General features: G+C 43.8%; 1 protein-coding gene across 1 annotated transcript in view; it reads right to left on the bottom strand.

Moving 5' to 3' along the window:
* The window catches only part of UBE3C (ubiquitin protein ligase E3C), a 103689-nt gene that overhangs the window by 62002 nt on the left and 20184 nt on the right, over window positions 1-21503 (bottom strand). The window contains exons 3-10 of the mRNA XM_058660652.1: window positions 19077-19151; window positions 16523-16669; window positions 15070-15185; window positions 12060-12217; window positions 7918-8071; window positions 7293-7513; window positions 4558-4709; window positions 2301-2488 (exon numbers count right to left, since the gene is read on the bottom strand). Coding sequence (XP_058516635.1) covers window positions 2301-2488; window positions 4558-4709; window positions 7293-7513; window positions 7918-8071; window positions 12060-12217; window positions 15070-15185; window positions 16523-16669; window positions 19077-19151 — 1211 coding nt within the window. The remainder of the gene's footprint in view (window positions 1-2300; window positions 2489-4557; window positions 4710-7292; window positions 7514-7917; window positions 8072-12059; window positions 12218-15069; window positions 15186-16522; window positions 16670-19076; window positions 19152-21503) is intronic.

The following is a 21503-nucleotide window of genomic DNA, read 5'->3' as shown; positions in this document are numbered from 1 at the left end:
CACTCAGCTAGGGACGGACAACTGCGAACCAGGACATGTTCTTTTAAAGCATTAAATAATGCTGAGTTGGTCAGGGTTAAAGCTGAACATATAGCAAGGCTATCTTGAAGTATCTACTTGGTATCTTACTTCCTGAATTAAGTTCTCTAGATAATGGAATAGTGCCTTTTTTTAGCCCCCGACCCACATACACATGCAAACATAATACCACCAGTCAATATCCATCATTATTCTACAATAACGAATGTATTTTCTTGAGAAAGAAAATCTAAATTATATTCAAATTTCCATGTCCAGTGATAAAGTATACAAACTTCCTCTCACAAAAAGGGGGGAGGGCTGTGACTCAGTAGTTTCTTTATTGATTAAAAAACACAAAACTGTTACCTAACCAAAAACTCAGAACAATATAATAGCATAAATAACCACTCTCTCCTCCACCTCATCTTGACCAACACATTCAGATATACAAGCAATCACTTTAACGAGTTTTGACCTGTGGCCAACTGTATTTTTATAATTACAAATATGCGTTTTCCCATCTTTACTATACAAAATGGAGGTTACTATGTGTTTGCTTTTGCCATGTAAACTTTTATCTTGGATATTTTTTCATAACAGTACAGAAAGAGTCTCCATACTCCTTTATACATGCTGAAAGAAATGAAAACTACAAATCTTGACCTCCAAAATAGGATTTAATATTAGCCAGAATGAGATAACAGCTGGGAATATAATCATCTTTCAAATACTTCCTATGAAAAACCAAAATGAGAAGTAGTTTAAATCTACAATTAAAGCCTATTTGCCATGAAGAACACTCTAAATACTTAAAACCTAATATGTTTAAATCATAAATAAAATTCCTAGAGTAGCTTCTTAGAGGAAACCGGTGCAGCACTCACATAATCAAGCCTACACAGAAAGCCCCTTTCCCCATCAGACACCTTCTGGAAGCAGTGCAGCAGTAAACCTCAGCCAGGGCAGTGTTGCATTAAGTCCAGTAATGACTATCCAAAGCAATGGACTTTGCACTACAATGAAAGCAAGTGTCCTGGTCAGCTGTCAGGAGCCTCAGATCTCCCATCCTGCTCTACTGCAATCACCCCATAAAGAGCTCAAGACCCCCAAGGGTCCCTTCCCTGACATCTGATTCCTCTGATGGTAATTAACACCACTGAGCCAAGAGAGCAGCACCTCATTAGTCCACTGCATTAGTGTTTACAAGGCAATTTCACCCACTGATGCATTTCTTACTTACAGTTCATTTCAAAGAATGCTTTCCTAACCAACCAAGAGCACTTTTCTCTTGTGACCAAAGTCTGCATTTTACAAAAGCAGAATTCTTCAGGATGACAGGGACTTGCAAGGGACCTTATCTGCTGACAGTGCTTTACAATCCACTGCGTAGCATCAGTCCTCAGAACCTAACAGAAATACTATGTATTTTTTGCACTACAGACAAATATGTTCCTATTACATTTCTAAGAAGCTGCAAGACTAATGTTACAATTACCCATGCACAAATTAACCAGCTTTAAATCCTTTGTTTTGACCCAATAAAAAAGCATATTTCAATGCTTTGAAAAACAAGTTTACTGACAAGACTAAATTATCAATTATTAGACTGTCTGATTTTAAAAGGCACTATTTTTAAATCCCAAAAAGATATACAGAATGTATACATTCTATAATGCATGCAGAAATCCAACTGTTAAGATGAAGAGCGAGGGCTGAACTCTCACTATAAGATAATACAGAAAGGAAAGTAATTTGATTTCATTAGTCTGAAGGGCAAAGTGACAACACACATTCATGAGAAGGTGGCTGGGAAATCAAAATAAGCTTCTATTTCTAGCATCTCAAACGCCCACAACAGCCAGTAACTCCATCAGGTCTCCCATCTGAGGGGTGAGAAATTCAGTATCTGGGTAATCACGCGCTGCTCCAAGGTGTGAGAGCAGGAGGCTGGAGCTCACGTGCAGGATAGCTGGGCCAACAAGCAGGCACTCTGCTACGGGATGCAGGCGTTCTGGCAGCAGCTGGGACCTGTGTGCTACAACGTCTGCCCAAGACTCGACTTCCTAACACATCACACACAGGGCTCTTCAGAGAGAGGATTCAAATGGTGTTGTTGGCTTTCTGGTTTGGAAAAGATAAATTTCCATCTTCTATGACATGCTATCTATCGCACTACATCAGAAAACAGATCACAGTGATCCAGGTTACGACCGAAGGACGTGACAGAGGAAGCAAGGGTACTTCACTGTCTGTGTCCTGTTGGATCACAGCAGACCCACCTGACTTTGGGCACCATCATGCGATGCTGTACCATCAGCGTGTGGCAGATGGACGCCATCCGGGTGAAGACTTCTTCACTAGCCGAGTCCCTCCACACCAAGTTTAACAGGGTGTTGGTCTGCTGTTTCGTGTCCAGCTTCTTCAGACATTCCTCTGTTATGTATGGTATTGATAGCCGACCATCCTCCTAAAACAGACAGAAAAATCACTCCAAGTTAATGCTTCATCAGAACTTGCCTCTCTCTTACAAGTAAAACTGCATTCTTCAAGTGAAAACAAAGATATTATTTTAAAGTTATTTATACCACAATTAATCCATATTAATGAATCCATTGAGCTCATCTGAAATCTTCTAAAGATTCTGACACTAAGAGGTATTGGTTTGGGCCCGGCACGGTGGCCTAGCAGCCAGGATCCCATATGAGCACTGGTTCTAATTCCGGCAGCCCTGCTTCCCATACAACTCCCTGCTTGGGGCCTGGGAAAGCAGTCGAGGACGGCCCGAAGCCTCGGGACCCTGCACCTGTGTGGGAGACCTGGAAGAAGTTCCTCACTCCTAGCTTAGGATCAGCGCAGCACCAGCCGTTGCAGTCACTTGGGGAGTGAATCATTGGATGGAAGATCTTCCTCTCTGTCCCTCCTCCTCTCTGTATATCTGACTTTGCAATAAAAATAAATAAATCTTAAAAAAGGAAAAGTATCGGTTTTACCTAGGACAACACATAACCCATCAGCCAGTTATCACCAACTTAGGCACTATTTTTGGAAATCTTTTATTTTTATACACACACAAAAAATTTTTTTTTGGTAAAGATTTGTTTTATTTTTATAAACAAATAAAGGAGCTAAACAGGTGGCCGTGTGGGAGGTTGGCACCACAGGCAGAGGCTTAACACACTAGACCATGATGCCAACCCCATTTTATACATTTGAGGTTGTACTAAAAATACACACTGAAACTATATAATCACCTGATTGAATTTCCATTTTAAATTGTTTTGAGAGTTCAGAGTGGAAATAAATTACGTGGGAATCTTAAAAATACTTTTAATTGAATATACATAATACACCCATGTTGTAACAATCCTTCTAGATGATCTCCCACACTGGATAAAACGTAAGTGTAAGGGCTGGCATTGTGGCACAGCATCTAAAGCTACCATCTGTGACACGGGCATCCATGTGGTTCAGTTCCAGTCCTGGCTGCTCTACTTAATGCAACGAGCTCTCCGCATATGGAAAAAAGGTAGCTGAAGACAGTCAAGTGTTGGGGGCCTGCACCCAACATTAAACACAGATAAAGCTTGTGGCTTTCGATTGGCCACTGGGCCATTTGTGGAGAGAGCTAGTGGATGGAAGATGTCTGTTCTCACTTTCTCTAACTCTGATGTTCAAAATAAGTGAATATTTTTGGGGAAAAAAAAAGGACTTTGAAATTTGTTCATGTGGCACAGACACATACAGTTTCTCATATCTATATGTATATATATAATACCTAAGAATGAAATTATGATATATATGCTGTGTATACGTTGACTGTGCTGTTTGGAATCCAGCATGTATGTAATTTATACTATCTTATCAAATAAAACACTTCTATAAACATTAAAGCAATAAATCACATCTGTCAAGTTTGAATCTTTAAGATGTACTTAGTAGTGTTAGAAAAAGATGTAGGGCCCGGCGGCATGGCCTAGCGGCTAAAGTCTTCGCCTTGAAAGCCCCGGAATCCCATATAGGCGCCAGGTTCTAATCCTGGCAGCTCCACTTCCCATCCAGCTCCCTGCTTGTGGCCTGGGAAAGCAGTTGAGGACGGCCCAATGCATTGGGACACTGCACCCGCGTGGGAAACCTGGAAGAGGTTCCAGGTTCCCAGCATCGGATCGGCGCGCACCGGCCCATTGCAGCTCACTTGGGGAGTGAATTATCGGACGGAAGATCTTCCTCTCTGTCTCTCCTCCTCTGTGTATATCTGGCTGTAATAAAATGAATAAATCTTTAAAAAAAAAAAAAAAACATACTCTTCCACTTCTCTGAAAAGCCCGACTTCTTCCATCAGAGTATCTGGGCTGGCTTCCTAGTGTCTGCTCAAGGGGCTGGGTTCTTGCTACCCATGTGGTGGATCTGGACCTGTAGCCTGCCACGCGTGCGCACACACACACACACACACACACACACCACCCCAAATGACGGTAGACAGTGTATAAGCGCCTTCCTGACAGAGCTCCTGCCTGCACAGAAACCTTGGGAGCTCACCGGGCTTGTGGGCTTGTCAGCTTCTTCACTCTCATCTTCAGAATCACTGGCGGAGTCGTTGCAGCTTGTGCTGGCAGGTGAGACTGGTAACTGAGAAAGGAAGGTCTGGAGGACTCTCAGATATTCCAACAGGCCTTCCTCAGAGAGTGCTCCTGTGCAAGACAGTTACAGTGCAGGCCAGTGAAAAATTGTTTTTCAAAAGGGACAACAGTTTTCTCACACAGTGGAGCATTTCTGACCAGAACGTATGTTTTAAAAACTCTGTGTTATAATCTGAAATACATGAGCACCTAAATAAAACTCTCAGAATTTCTGGGAAAAAAGCAGCGTTTCTTGTTACTCTTAACAAACTTTTCTGTTGACGTGTGACTTGGCTGATGAGACATTCAGGTGGGCCCCTGGAGAGCCTGTCGATGGAGCTGTCTCAGAAAGATCCGTAACTAGGGGTGGGCGCTGTGGCAGGTAGCTTAAGCTTCAGCCTATGGTGCCAGCATATCAATGGTTGAGTCCTGATGGCTGCACTTCGATCCAGGCCCTGGCTGGCGTGCCTGGAAAGCAGAGGAGCATGGCCCACAGGAGGGGCACCCACATGGAAGATACAGAGGAAGCTTCAGATCAGCCCAGCTTGAGCAACTGCGGCGATTCGGGGAGTGAATCAGCAGAGGGGAAGATGTCTTTCTCTGTCTCCCCTTCTCTCTGTACATCTGCCTCTGCAATAATAATGCTCAGAAGGTTGGAACTGTCAAGAGCCCCTCCAGAACTCCACGAAGGCAGGTCTGGGGATTGATTACAAAACTGGGAGGTGGGGAACAGAGGTGGCACAGGGAGCTAAGCTGCTACCTGCAATGCTGGCACTCCATGTGGACCCTAGCTGGAAGGTCTGGCTGCTCTACTTCCAATCCAGCTTCATGCTAATGCGGCTGGGAAAGTAAAAGAAGGTGACCCAAGTAGTAGAGGTCCTGACATCATGTGAGAAATTCTAATAAAGTTACTGGCTTTGGCCTGGCCCAGCCCTGCACTGCACCCATTTGGGAAGTCAACCAGCATATAGATCTCTTGCTCTGTCCCTCTAGCAACTCTGCTTCTCAAATACAATTCAAAAAACATTAAAAACTAATTTTAAAAAACCTTGAAGGTATAGAAGTGTGAGGTTAAAAAAGGGACCAGATTTTGAGTAAAAATACATTTTCTTAGAAATAGCACATTAGGGCCTAGCGCAGCAGCCAAGTGGAACCCATATGAGTGCCAGTTTTCGTTCTGGCTGTTCCGCTTCCCATCTAGCTCCCTGCCTGTGGCCTGGGAAAGCAGTCAAAGACAGCCCAAAGCCTCGGGACCCTGTACTCATGTGGGAGACCCATAGGAAGCTCTTGGCTCCTGGCTTCGGATTGGCACAGCTCTGGCCATGGTGGCTGCTTGGGAGTGAATGGTGGCAATGACCCAGGTCAGGCCAGGCTGAAGACGGAAGCCTGGAGGCCCTTCAGTTCTTCCATACGGGAGCAGGGGTCCAGGCACTGCAACACCATCAGGTACTTTTCCCAGCAGGGAGCTGGATGAAAGCAGAGGACCTGGATCTCAAGTTGGAGCTCCAATATGGGATGCCAGTTTCACAGGCAGAGCCTTAATGTCCTGTACTACCATGCTGGCCTCTTGCTTCTTTCTTTTCTTTTGAAGATTTATTTATTTATTTGAAAAGTAGAGTGATAAAGAAAAGGGTAGCAATAGGAACAAATTCTCCATCCACTGCTTTCTCCAAATGGCCACAACAGTCAGGGCTGACAAGGTAAAACCCAGGAGCCTAGATCTCCGTCTTGATCTAACTCATAGGTACAAGCCCAAACATCTGGCCACCATCCACTGCTTTCCCAGGAACACAAGCAGGGATCTAGACTAGAAGCAAAGCAGTTTGGACTCCAATCAGAAGCAGCTTAACCTGTAGCACCATGTTTAACCTGTCACAACCCAACACCAGCCCCAGGCTTAGCTTTCTTTTCAATGAAATGAGGATTGGGGCTGGCACACAGGTGCCAGACTGCATCCCAGCTGCTCCAGCTCCAATCCAGCTCCCCACTACTGCGAGTGTGGGAGACCTGGAACTTGCAGACTCCTGGCTGCTGCCTAGCCCAACCCCAGCTATGGAGACCATTTGGGAAGTGAGCCAACTGATGGCAGATCTCTCTACCTCTGTCTCTCCCGCTCTCTAACTTTGCCTTTCAAATCAATCCATAAATTAGCTAATCAAAAATAAAGAAAAGATACAAAGTGCACATCCAAGCCATATCCTAAGTTTGGGACAATGTCCAGTGGACACCTGCCTGCAATGTAGCAGCTGGAATGAATCAGGAGGTCTTTATATTAACAATTCATGTACTCATATGGTAGCTTTTTCAAGTTCTCTCACAGCGAATGAATTAAAATCGGTTAGAGAAGATGCAACATTTCTAGACCAGGCACATTAACAACATCCTACCAAAGAATAGGTCTTCCAATTAAATCAAAGAATCCTTTGAGTTTGCGTGGTCCCAAAACAGGACGCTAATATCAGGCTTGTTCACAGCACCTGCGAACCTTCCCGAGGGTCGCTGCCTACCCAGCCCTTCCTCAGCAGGTATGCCGCCACTGAGGTGTCACATGAAACACCTTGCCACCTGATTTTTGCCACTGTTATGGCCTTTTCTAGGTCTGTCTATTAATGCTACCTTCTTACAGTACAATTAAATGTATTCTGCATTACATACCCAAATAACTTTCGCCAACAGTGAGAACAAAATAGAAAAGCCACGGTGCTCCAGCACTCCTTCTGGAGAAGCTCCCCTCTTGTAACAACAGTGCACTCAGAAAGGGCTCATAGGGGAAAGCGGTCTGTGCATCTGCTAACGCCGGGATGACAAAATGAAAGATCTGATCTGTAAAAGGTGCTGCCAGAAACTCCTCTGTGAAGGCTGAAAACACTTGTTGCCTGAAAAAGATGAACAAAAGCTTCTGATAAAATCAAAACACATTACTCAGCAAGTCCCTGATTAAAACTATCTTTCAAAACATCTTCCTCACTAGAAAATTACCATTCTAAATTAAATAAGTTAGTCGTTTAATATGAACTAGATCAACCTGAACTCAGTTTAACATCTCTCCATTAAGAACTCTGCCACATTTTTATATGTCTTGACAGCTACTAGAAAACAGGAAAATAACCAGGTTACCAGAATTACAAACTTCTACTAGGTTGTAGGACAGATGGGCGAAGGACAGTATACATTTTTCTACAAACCTATATTAATAAAGTAGAAATCTAACTTCAAGTCTATGTTTAAACTAGCAACCTATGTCACAGTTACTGTTGGGTACCAGTCAAGTCATTCTTACCTCGCACCTTCTGGACAGGAGTTATAAGTAAAGTGCAATGGTTTTAAAACATTTTCCAGCAAAGTTTTTGCTATAGGAACTCGAGACAAATCAGAATATTCAATACTTGATGGAAGCTTACTGTTAATCAACAAATAGAGGGATCTATAATATCCTAAAAGAAACAAAAATATCTAAAATGTAGCTCATCAATTAAACAGTTTTTAAATATATATACAAATCTTCACGTCTGAATTTAAATTAAGTTTTAACATTTTGCTAAGGAAAACTTGAAATAAATACCTAAATGGCCTGGATGACACTAAAAAAAAAATCAAGGCACCCACATTACTGAAGTGTCAGTCATGATCAACTAGGATCATTTCATTTCACTCATGTTCTCCTTCATTGAGAAGCACGTCCATAATTATTTCAGAGTATCACCTAAAGCCAAGGGCTTAATTTTTTATGAGCAATTCATTATCACAGCAAACACAATTAGCAATTCGTTAGTAACAAATATCTAATCAGTTTTTAAACATATAACAAATAGTACAAAGGCTTATCTAATTTCACTTTCTCCCAAGTATTCAACTAGTTTTGAAGGGTTTTCTTTTATTTGAAAGGCAGGCAAAGAAAAAGAGACCTCCTGTGCACTTTATTCACTCCCCAAACCCTGTCTTTTTCTCACACGGCAGGCAGGGACGGGCTTACTCAGCTGTCACTGATGGTTCCAGTCTGCAGCAGCACAAAGCTGGAGTCGGGATACTGGGACCTTAGCCACACCTTCACTGCTACGACAAAGGCTGCCCCCATCAGGTGGTTTTTGGATTTTTTTCAAATACCATGCTGACAGAGTGTTGCACATGGGGCTTAAAGTGCAGACATTATCTCAATCTACTACAGCTGTCCCCTTCACTGAGCACTGATCTGTGGTCACTGGCAGCATGCTGCTTACAGGACAGGCTGCCCCAACTTCACCTCCCTGTGTGTCGACCCTGATCTGCAACTGGACATTTCTCTGAGGACCCTTAAGTTCCTTTAAAAGGAAGTAAGATATCTGCAGGTCACAATCTGGGTGCCAAGAAGGGTAACTGGTTAAAAATGAATTTACACAAGCAGGCTACGAAAAACCCAAGGAAAATACACGCTGTCTCTGAGTTCCACTCCCCACGAATATTTTAAAGCCCCCTTCACATACAAACACAAACAACAACCTTTACAAACTTCGCTGCATTTCCCTTTCTGAGTTCACAGTGAGAGTTCTAGTTTGGCAATGAACATAAAGTGACATCACCAATGATCCAAACCCTATTTTCGAAACATTTCCCTTCTTTTTATAAAGTCAGAAGAGTTCAAATGCGATTTGTGAATTTTTTCATCACTCTACAGGCATGTTGGAGAGCACACATCAGCAAGCAATCCAGGTTGGGAAGCCGGGTGGGGCTTCTCCCTTTATCCCCCCTCTACTCCCCCAGACACAGGGAGAAAAAAGAGAATGTGGAAACAATGGTCTTACCCACTCTCTCATAGCCCTTTACCCTTTGTGCCCTAACCAACTATGTAAAGATCATCAAAATAAAATAATAATAAAAATGGAACAAAAAAAGCGCAATCCATTTATTTAGGATTTTTAAAAAAAAAAAAAAACAGAACTGCACCCTTTGTACTCAGTGCTGGATCACTGCGGCTACTCTGTAGCAACCTGAATTCTACTAACCAGCTGATGGCCAATGCAACCCAACACAGCAGCTGCACAGTGCTTTTGCTCTAAGGCTGAAAACACGTAACTATTTAAGCAAGTTCTAAGTTCCAAACCATCAACAGCGTGTCTGTCTGACTAGACTAACAGCATGAGTGGAACACTAAAGTTGGGTTGGAGGTGTTGATCATCATCACAGCACATAACATACAATATATACAGACTACAGGGAGCCTTCCAGAGGATGACGGAAAGGTGTATTATGAAAAAAAACCACACACAGATTTAAAGAAATTTTAACACCAAAACAAAATTATATTTTAGTACTTTCATTCTCCAGAATTTTCATGAAGTTCCTTTGTAGACAAGAAATAGAATGTTAAAATGTTATAGGTGAATGTCAAAAAGAATTTATCAAAACAACTGAAAAACAGGTGTAACACAGATGACGTTAGAAGTCGTTCCAGCTAAGCATTTTTTTTAAAGGTTTATTTATTTTATTTAAAAGGCAGATTTACAGAGAGAGTGGGAGGAAGAAGAAAAACAGAGAGATTTCCCATCTGCTGGTTCACTTCCCAAATGGTGCCAACAGACAGGTACAAGTCAGGCTCAGGAGCCAGGAGCCATCCTTGTTTTGCAGGTAGCTGGCAGAGGCCTTGTTTTGCTGCCTTTTCAGGTGCCTTAGCAGGAAGTCGGACCAGAAGCAGAGCAGCCAGGGCTCAGACCAGTGTTCTAATATTAGATGCCAGCCTGCGGTACTGCAATGCCAGCCCCTAATCACACACTTTTTTTTTTTTCACACTGACCATTATCCTAAAGTGTTTGGTTCTCTACCTGTGAAGACACAGAATTGAGGGAGATTTAATTTTAGATCAATTCATAATAAAAATTTTTAAAACCATCAAACCAAAATGGTGTCACTAACGTTTACTCAGGGGAATTTCAGGCATAAGTTATTATACCTTATGCAATACAGTCACTTCAAGAATAGTTATCACTTCATCAAAATTTTAACTCAACCCAAACCAATTTGAAAGTTTAATATTATTTTCATCACAATAGCTCATTACAATTTACAATTGGGGCTGGGGCTAGGACAGAGCAGGTTAATGTGTGGTCTGCAGCACCCCACATGGGTGATGGTTTGAGTCCTGGCTCCTCCACATTCAGCTGACTTCCTGCTAACGCACCCGGAGAAGCACTGGAAGATTGCACAAGTGTCTGTGCACTGTCACCCTTGTGGGAAACCCAGACCAGCCTCCTGGCTCCTGGCTGCAGCCTGGACCATCCTCAGTCCTTATGGACATTAGGAAGCGAACCAGCAGACTGCAGATTTCCGTTTCTGCTTCTATAACTTTGACTTTTAAATAAATACACCTTTTCCCCCCTTTAAAGGGTTATTTTTAAGGGGCCAGTATTGTGCTATAGCAGATAAAACCATCCCTTGTGACATCGGCAGCCCATAACGCATGTATAAATTCCAACAGCTCCAACTCTGGTCCAGTTCTCTGTTACTGTGCTTGGGAAAGCAGAAGACTGCCTGAGTATTTGGGTACCTGTAACCACATGAGAGGCACAAACAGAGTTCCAGGCCCAAGGCTTCCGCCCAGTTCAGTCCTAGCTGAGCAAAATGACCTGGCAAATGGAAAGCATCTCTCTCTCCTTCTCTCCATTTCCCTCGTTCTACCTCCCTCTGACTCTTTCTCACTTTGCTTTAAAATCAAATATTTTTTTGAAAGAGTGACTCTTCATATGACTTAACTCATGCAGTTAGAGTATTTTCTTTCCTTTCAATTAAAAAAAAAAAAAAAAGTGAAGTTAGGGCCTGGCATGTGGTATATACACTAATCCTCCACCTGCGGCACTGCCTTCCCATACGGGTGTCAGTTCATGTTCCAGCCGCTCCACTTCCCATGCAGCTCCCTGCCAGGGGACTGGGAAGGCAGGAGAGGATGGCTTCAAGGGCTTGGGCCCCAGTACCCACGTGGAAGACCAAGAACATCCTGGTTCTGGCCTCAGGCCAGCCTAGCTCTAGCCACTGCAACCATTCTGAGAGTAAACCGAAATCTGTCTCTCCTTTCTGTGACTCTTGCCTTCAAATGGATCCTTCAAAAAATAAGACAAGACAGTGAAGCAACAGATGCTTTACTAAGGATAAACTGCAGATACAAATCTTGAATCAAAGTACACAGAACAATGTCAGCGAACATACGTGAATTTTCTTCATTTCTAAGCAAAAGAAAAAGTACAAACAGTAAACATGTCTCAAATGTTTAGACTCGGTGGAGCTGAATATTGAATCACTACTTCCAATAAGCCACCCCCTCAATCATGTACAACACATTCGTCATAAAACGTATTATCAAGCTCAGAGTAATTATAAAATTCTAAAAATCAAGAATATCTGTGCTTTATTATATGGTAATGCCAATCAACAATTCTAATGCTACCTGCTACTTACCATTTTGAATCATGTAGTGCAAAATTTGTTCAATCACGGACACTACGTAACTAGCATCTTGTAAAACAGGCAAATATGTATTTTCAGATGAAAAAACCTCAAGCATTCTCATTGGAAGTGCAACATTTAAACTGTCATCATTACAGTTTTGTAGCAGCCTGTAAAAATGAAACAAGTATTTACTAGATGGCAAATGTCACCGAGTTCCCCCAAATTTCTTTCAGTTACCATGCAACCATCTGAACCACTCTATTATCTCAGAAATAGGTGTGACTCAAAGACATTAAAATGATTAAACAAATCCTGTCATTTGGATTCTCTTGTAAAGTCCCTATTTCTTTTTTCACAAAAAGAAAAATATGAAAAAACAAAAACTGGGGGTGTTTGGCCAGCAGTTAACAGGCTACCTAGGATAGCACCTCACATCAGAATACCTCAATTGATAATCAAAATCTACTCCGGATTCCAATTCCCTGCTAATGGCCAAAACAGTCAGGTGAAGCCGAAGTCAGGATCCAGTAACTCCATTCCTATCTCCATGTGGAAGCATCATCCACTGTGTCTAAGGGGCCACCCGGAGCTGGACTGGGAGTGGACAACCAGACCTGAGACCAGCACTGCAGCACAGCAAGCCACGGTCTCACCTGCTGTACATTAACACTCACTCCTCTCCCTAGTGCTGCTAACAGCCCATAGCATATCACCGACGTGCAGAATACAGATGTTCTTATTGGAAAAGTTTAAGACAGAAAAATCCAACAACTAGAAGAGTTACAGCTGACTGGAACAGGTGAGGAGGAAATTATGCAGCCATCAGTGCAACTGCTCAGGAGTATACTGACACAGGGAGCCTTGAAAGCTCTACCTAGTCGAATCCCCTTGGAAAAGTAGATCCACTTCCCTCAAGTGTCTGGGTTAATCCAGACTGTCTGGCCTCCACTTGAACACTACACTGATCCAATTCTAATTATCCTTAAGTTATGAGGCATCAATTTATGTTTTATCTGTTATTCATTTTATAAGTTATGTGATTTTTCTAAACCAAAAAAAAAAAGAAAAAAAAAATTGGATCTGGCACAGCAGCGTCGTGGCTAAAGTCTTTGCCTTGCATGCCCTGGGATCTTATATAGGCACTAGTTCATATCTGCTGCTTCACTTCCCATCCAGCTCCCTGCTTGTGGCCTGGGAAACCAGTCAAGGACGACCCAGTGCCTTGGGACTCTGCACCCGTGTGGGAGACCTGGAAGAAGCTCCTGGCTCCTGGCTTTGGATTGACTCAGCTCTGGCTGTTGTGGCCACCTGGAAAGTGAACCAGTGGATAGTAGATTTTCCTCGACATCAATCTGCCTTTCCAATAAAAAAATAAATAAATCTTTAACAAAAAAACATATTTGTTCCTATTTGTCTAGTTCTTCAAAGATCAGAGAAACGATACTTAAAAGCAAAAGCCAGCATGCACATACTTTTCCTCATCCTAATCCCTCAAACCACAACTTCAGCAAGTCACTGAAGTGATTTATTTCAAATTCATACATATATGAGATCTTACCATAATATTTTAATTAATGTTTTTTTATTGGAAAGGCAAACATACTGAGAGGACATATAGCGAAAGATCTCAGTCTGCTGGTTCACTCCCCACGTAGCCCCAGTGGCAAGAGCTGAGTCGATCCGGAGCCAGGAGCCAGAATTATCTTTCAGGTCTCTCTGGCCAGCACAGGGTCCCAAGGCTTGAGGTCATCCTCAACTACTACCCCAGGCCACAAGCAGGGATCTAGATGGGAAGTGGGGCTACAGGAACATGAACTGGCGCGCCTGTATGGAAATCTGACTGATACAAGTACTTTAACCACCAGGCTACTGTGCTGGGGCCAAGATCTTAAAATAATACTATTAGTGGCTATCAAAATGTAATTTGGTGGAAACCCATAAAGAATAACTATCACATAAGGAACCCTGTTGATAATCCATCCACAACAATGTCTAACACTTGGGGAAGGGGAGTTGGGGCATGCAGTGGCATAGGAGACTAATCCTCTGGCTGCAGCACCACCAACCCATATATGTGCCAGTTTGTGTCCTGGGTGCTCTACTTCTGACCCAGCTCGCTGCTTATGACCTAGAAAAGCAGTAGAGGATGGCCTAAGTCTTTGGATCCTGCACCCACGTGAGAGACCCAGAAACAAGCTCTTTGCTCCTGACTTCAGATCAGCTTAGCTCTAGCTTCTGCGGTCTTTTTTTGGGGGGGGGATGGGGTGAATCAGCAGATCAAAGAGCTCTCTCTGTCTCTTCCCTCTCTGTAATATTTGTCTCTTGGCCCTGGCGTGGTAGCCTATCAGCTAAAGTCCTCGCCTTGAACGTGCTGGGATCCCATATGAGCACTGGTTCTAATCCCAGCTGCCCCGCTTCCCCTCCAGCTCCCTGCTTGTGGCTTGGGAAAGCAGTCGAGGACTGCCCAATGCGTTGGGACACTGCACCCACGTGGGAGACCCGAAAGAAGCTCCTGGATCCTGGTTTTGGATCGGCTCAGCTCCAGCCGCTGCAGCCTCTTGGGGAGTGAACCATTGGACAGAAGATCTTCCTCTCTGTCTCTCCTCCTCTCTATATCTGCCTTTCCAATAAAAATAAATCTTTAAATATATGTGTGTGTATATATATACATATATGTTTGTTTCTCAAACAAAAATAAAGAAATGATAACAAAGAGAGAAGGAAGGACAAAAGAAAGGGAGGAAAGGAGGGAGAGAGGAAGGAAGGAAGGAAGTCTAATATTTCATGAAAGAATCAACACTCCTGAAAGAAAATATCATGTGAAAGATAGTTACATCTGTGCTTTGATTTTCAGATCACCCTGATCTGAACTATTTAGAGTAAAAATTGCAATATGCAGAACATGGCCTGTCTCCCATTCTCCACAACTAGAAAACAGTCTCAGGAAACAAGAAACGCAAGGCTGTCCCCAGACATCCAAAGTAACCAACCCTGTAAGTCATCACTAGGATGAAGTTACCTGCAACAGAGGCTCATTAGCCTTTTTATTTGAAATAAGCACGTAAGTCTCTCGGACCCCTCCAGCTGCTTCACAAACAGAGAGTGGTGCTTAATTAAGTTCTGATAGAGCCATATCTGAAAGAGCAAAACAGAGAAAATGTGATTCTCAACAACAGTCTAACTATCTGCTATTTACTCCAGATATCCTCAAGCGGCAACGAGAGAAAACCTGATTAGAGGGCCTGGCGTGGCCTAGCGGCTAAAGTCCTCGCCTTGAACGCGCCAGGATCCCATATGGGCGCCGGTTCTAATCCCGGCAGCTCCACTTCCTATCCAGCTCCCTGCTTGTGGCCTGGGAAAGCGGTTGAGGACGGCCCAAAGCTTTGGGACCCTGCACCCAAGTGGGAGACCTGGAAGAGGTTCCAGGTTCCTGGCTTCGGTTCGGCACAGCACCCGCCATTGCAGTCACTTGGGGAGTGAATCATCGGACGGAAGATCTTTCTCTCTGTCTCTCCTCCTCTCTGTATATCTGACTTTGTAATAAAAATAAATAAGTCTTTAAAAAAAAAAAAAAGAAAGAAAGCCTGATTAGAAACATCACAAAGGCAGGCATCTGTCCTCCTTAACGTCCCTGAGCTCGGCAGCTTGCTCTAACTCCAACTTTCAAGCTCCTACTCATGTGACCCCCGGGAGGCAGCAGCTCATGTCCTTGGGTTCTCAAACTGCAGGCCTAAATTAGGTTCCTGACTCTGGTTTCCGGCTGATCCAGAGCTCCACTTTCGAGCCAACTTCCTGCCTAAGACAGCAGTGGAAAGGAGATCCACACTGAATCCTGAGCTCCTGGCCATCGCAATCATTTCAGGAGTGTACCATCAACAGCTTTCTTCTCTCTGTCACTCCACCATTCAAATAAATAAGTTTTTCTTTTTTTATAATAAGGCAATTATGAACTCTAGAATAAAGATAAACTTTACACAAAAGAGAATAAAATCAGTACCACTATTGTGGTGCCCCCTGTAGCTGTGGATTAAACTGCTCCCTGTAGCTGTTGCCATTTGGGGAGTGAACCAGCAGATAGCAAACCTCTCTTAAAATTTGCCTCTCTCAGGCCCATGTAGTGGCCTAGCGGCTAAAGTCCTCGGCTTGCACATGCCGGGATCCCGTAAGGTCGCCGGTTCCAATCCCGGCAGCTCCACTTCCCATCCAGCTCCCTGCTTGTGGCCTGGGAAAGCAGTCGAGGACGGCCCAATGCATTGGGACCCTGCACCAGCTCCTTCCTGGCTTTGGATCAGCACAGCTCCAGCTGGTGTGGCCACTTGGGGAGTGAATCATCGGACAGAAGATCTTCTCTGTTTCTCCTCCTCTCTGTACATCAGTCTTTCCCATAAAAATAAATAAATCTTAAAAAAATAGTCATGAAATGCATACATAAACAACATACACAAGGACAAGTGAAAACAGCTGAAACTCACCAATCGTTTTGAGTCCTCATTTTGTTTGTAGAAAAACAGAAGCTGCCTCACTAACAGGGTAAGGTTGGGACCATTAGCAATGGGAAATGTGCCACCAGACTGTGATAAGTTAGCACAGCGATCAAATGCACTTCTTTGGATGGAATACTGGAAACAAAGAAAACAACAAACATTGCTATATTTAAATCTATGATTCTTCTCATCTTTATAAAACACTAGGTAATGGCCTAGGCCCCTTGCTTCCACCACGGCAGCACCTAGGCAGCTTAGGAGAGCCTGGGGACTCCAGCTGACGGCCAGCAGAGCAGAGTAAGTCTGGCAACTGCTGTGTGAATTTGGGGCCCAGATTGGCATGCTGGCATGGTGTGCTGGTGGACTGGGTTGTAGACTCGTTAACATGCTTTAATCCCAGCTGGATGGAGGGGTTCCATCCCTGGCAGGCATGTGTGCCGGAGGACTGGTTCTGGGATTCAGGGTGGGCGTCTGGGAGGGGCTCCAAGTCAGCACACTGCCCCACCAGAAGACTGGGCAGGGGAACCAATACACAGAAGGACACAGGGCTGTGGATTGATCAGGAAAGGGGCCATGGGATGTGTGGGAGAGGGAACCGCTGAGAGTACACTGTAGGTGAGGAATGACTTCTGGGCAACTTCTGCCGAGGTCATCGTATCTGCAGGTAAGCAAGAGGGCTGAAGCCGAATGGTCTGGAAAAAGGAAGCTAGAGGACCTTTCTGGGTTAGACCGAAACACCTGCCATGTGGCAGACTTGAGCTGAGATAGTTAGCATTGACCACCACTGATCACCATCCAGTGGCATACACTAAAGATAAGGCTGGGGGTCTACATGGCAGGGTTAAATCATGGTATCTGCAGTGAGCGTCAAAAGAGGAGAAAGGTAACGTTAGACTGGGCCATGACACTAACCAGCACATGAGAACCAGGTCTAGGGGCAGATGCTGTAGGGGATATGAAGGCTCACCCCTCTGGAACTGCAATATCCACTGTTTTGTCAACAGCTGGGGTGACAGACCGAGCTATGTATGAAGATGGAACCTCTGACACTCATGGGTACTGCAGCTGGGAACAGGCAGGGCTGCTGCAGGCTGCAGCACCCACAGGAACACACACGAATAGGATGTGGGGCGGGCTGGACCTCAACATCCACCAGCACACAAAGAGGCCAAGATAGAGTGGGCAGACTATGCTGGCTAAGGACCTAGCACCCACTGGCAATCATGATATCTGGGTCTAGGAGTGGGCCTAGTAGGAGGACCTGGGCAACTCCTCTTGTGGGCTGTAGCTCCCGCTGGTGAGCACATGAGTCAGTGCTGGGGGCTGGTCAGCCTGGGCAAGAAGATTTCACTTGTCAGGAAATGTACAGGCTGGCTTTGAGGGGGCAGGTGGTTGGGCAGGGCCAGGCCACACCTAAGCCCACTGGCATGTGCAGGAGCCAGGATGGAGTGTGAGCCACACTGGGCTAGGCTATCACACACATAGGTTTGCATGAAAGCCAGCGATGGGGACAGGCTGGGCAGAGCTAGGCTGCAGCACCTGTCAGCAAGGATTGGTACTGAGGGCAAACTGGGCCAGGCCAGGCTGTAGCATCCCATGGCAAAAGCCAAGACTGGAGATGGGCCATACCAGGGCTTGTTCAGAGCAACCACCAGCACACTAGGAGCATGCCTGGTAGGGGAGCTTAAGGGATGTCCCAGCTGGTTTGTGGTGAGCACAAGAACTAGAACAAGGGCAGCAAACTGGGCTGAAAATCACCGCAGTGTCTTTCGGCACAGGTATAGACTGGGTCTGGGGCTAGACTCCAGCATCTGCTAGTGCTCCCAAGAATTAGAGTGGGTATAGCATATAGCTGACTGGGTTGGCCCAGGCTACAGCACCCACTAGCAAATGGGCAAGTAGACACTCTAGGTTGGACAGTGTCAGCCAATGGACCTCAGAAGGAAATCAACAGCATGTTAGAACTACTGAAACTACCTGAGTAGTACTCTTGGAACATGCTGCACACTGGGGACCTTGGGATGAAATAGGGCGGACACATCCCATTCCCACATACTAATGCAGTTAGGATGCTTGATGTGTCTTCTCCCCTTCCCCCAGATACAGAAAGAAAAAAAAAAATCAAAAACAATCGTCTTATTCACTCTCCCCTATTCCTCAACCCTTCCTACCCTAATCAGTAGTACAGGTCCATGCGCGCATGCATCCTTCTCAACTATGTAAACATTAAACAATAACAACTAGGTATTTTTACATTTGTGAAAGAAACTGGCAACAAGATGCTATTACAAAAGTAACCAATAAAAAATTAAATATTTTCCACTTGGATCCTCAGCTCTCTCAGGCCATGTTTATATAATATAAAAATTAACTAGAAATCAATTTACCAAGCTTTACATAGATATAGCTAATAAATTACATATTAGAAAAGATTTTATATTTTGATTAAATAGACACATAAAATATGTACAAACAAATGCTACTTCCAATACATAAAAAGCTCTTGTGTTTCTTACCCGGTTTGATAAGCAAATCAACTTACTTGCTGTTTTCTGTCTCTACAGCCTCGAATAAATGACTGGATAATTATTGCATTCTTCAATCTTCGCCTTTCTTCCTGAATTACAAAGGGAACAACTGGTTAGTATCAACAAACATAACATGGGACTAATGAAGATGTTTTAAAAGCCATGTAAGTCACATAACTTAAAATATACTTCTCAGAGCTAGCTTTGTGGCACAGCTAAGCTACCACCTACAATTCCTGCATGCTGTATGGGTATGGGTTCAAGTCTCCACTGCTCGACTTCTGATCCAAAACTGCCAATGCCCCAGGGAAGTAGGTGAAGATGGGTTAAGCTGGGACCCTGTAGCCATTTGGGGAACCTGGATGAAGCTCCTGGAGGTTGGTTTCATAATGGCCCAGCCATGCACACTGAGTCTACTTGGGAAATAAATCAATGATTGGAAGATGCGTGCATGTGTGCGCGCGCAACTTTGCCTTTCAAATAAATAAGTCTTTAATATTACAGTTATGGCACCATCATCAGCACTGAGTTTTACAACGTAATCATCACCTCAGCTTGACCTCCTCTATCTCCTATCAAGCATTACCACACTTCCTACCATTTGTTTACTTGTGACATTTCACACAACGGAAGCATCCAGTGCCTGTATTGTGGGCAGCTCTTTCCATTGAGCACGAGGTTTTCAAGATTCATCTGCATTTTAGAATGTCGGCACTTAATTCCTTTTAATGGCCAAGTGGGATTCCACTGCATGCATATCCCACATTTTGTTTACCTATTTCTTAGCTACTAGACACCTGAGCTATTTCCACTTGGATCCTCCTGGGACATAAAAGGCCTTTTTCTGAAGTGTACTAGAAAGAAACCAGTCCACACAGCTTGGAAGGTCAGCTTCAAATCAGCTCAATCCTGTACTGTATTATTCAAGGTGATTTTATTCCTTTATTTATGAGCATTCATTTGTGTCCCAGCCACTTCACTTCCTATCCAGACCCCTGCTAATGACCGGGCAGGCAGCAAAGCGTGGCCCAAGTCCTTGGGCTCCTGCATCCTTATGGGAGAACAAGAAGAAGCTCTTAGCTTCTGGCTTTGCATTGGTTCAGGTCAGGCCACTACAACCATTTGGGAAGTGAATCACTAGAAGGTAGATTTGTCTCTGGCTTTCAAATAAAAACAATAATTTAAAAAAAAAAAAAGAAGAGAATCCAATCACTAGTTTAGATGCTATTTATAAAAACTTACAATTATGTTTAAGAAACAAAGACAAAGGAACTGGAAAACATATAACAAATAAAATTCTACAATTAGAATTGAGATCAATGGATATACACAGAGAGAGAAAGAAAGAGATCTCCATCCATTGATTAACTCCCCAAATGTTCGCAATGACCAGGGCCATGCTGTTTGCAGAAGACGTCCAGTGGCAAAGGACTGAATCATTTGGGCCATCTTCAACTGCCTTTTCAGGGACATTAGCAAAGAGCTAGATGGGAACTGGAATAGCCAGGATGAAAAGCATGTTCACATGGGATGCCAGAATTGCAGGCAGCAGCTTAACATACTGTATCGCAACTCTGGTCCTTCAATGGGTAGTTTAACAACACACTACTGAAGAAATAACCTGCAAATTACAAGTCAGGTCAGTAGAAAATGGATAAACCAAAGCAGATACTCAAATTCAAAAGAACAAATATTTAGGGCCTGGCGGCGTGGCCTAGAGGTGAAAGTTCTCGCCTTGAACACCCCGGGATACCACATGGGTGCCAGTTCTAGTCCGGGCAGCACCACTTCCCATCCAGCTCCCTGCTTGTGGCCTGGGAAAGCAGTTGAGGACGGCCCAAAGGACTTGGGACCCTGCACCCGCGTGGGAGACCCAGAAGAGGTTCCTGGTCCCCGGCATCGGATTGGCACAGCACCGGTCTGTTGCGGCTCACTTGGGGAGTGAATCATCGGACGGAAGATCTCCCTCTCTGTATATCTGACTTTGTAATAAAAAAAAAAAATCTTAGTATCTCCTTTTCTCTGACTTTGTCTTTCAAATAAATAAAGTAAATCTTTATTTATGCATTTATTTATTAGCACATGGGGAGGAGAGACTGTAGCACAAGCAATTTTGAAAGATATTACGACCGAGAATTTTTTTGAAAAATTAAAAAAAGATGTAAAGCACCGATAAACAAATCTTTCTTCATTCAACAATTCTGGATTTCTACCCAGAAGATGATTGGTAATTTCTGGAGATGTTTTTGGTTACAACAACTGAGGGGAAAGAATACTGCTAAACATCCTCCAATGCAGAAGACTGTCCCCCAATCGGATCAAAAATGTCAACAGTGTGAAGGCTGAGAAATGTTTGCAATTGCTGTGCTTTTAATATGAGACTGTTCCTTGGTTATGAGAATGCTCCTTGGTTGATGTCTATGTTCTTTATCACAGAGCGA

Source organism: Ochotona princeps, chromosome 2 (assembly GCF_030435755.1).
Source record: "Ochotona princeps isolate mOchPri1 chromosome 2, mOchPri1.hap1, whole genome shotgun sequence".
NCBI lineage: Eukaryota > Metazoa > Chordata > Mammalia > Lagomorpha > Ochotonidae > Ochotona > Ochotona princeps.
The sequence above is the reverse complement of the archived record's forward strand: the minus strand, read 5'-3'. Positions and strand labels throughout refer to the sequence as shown.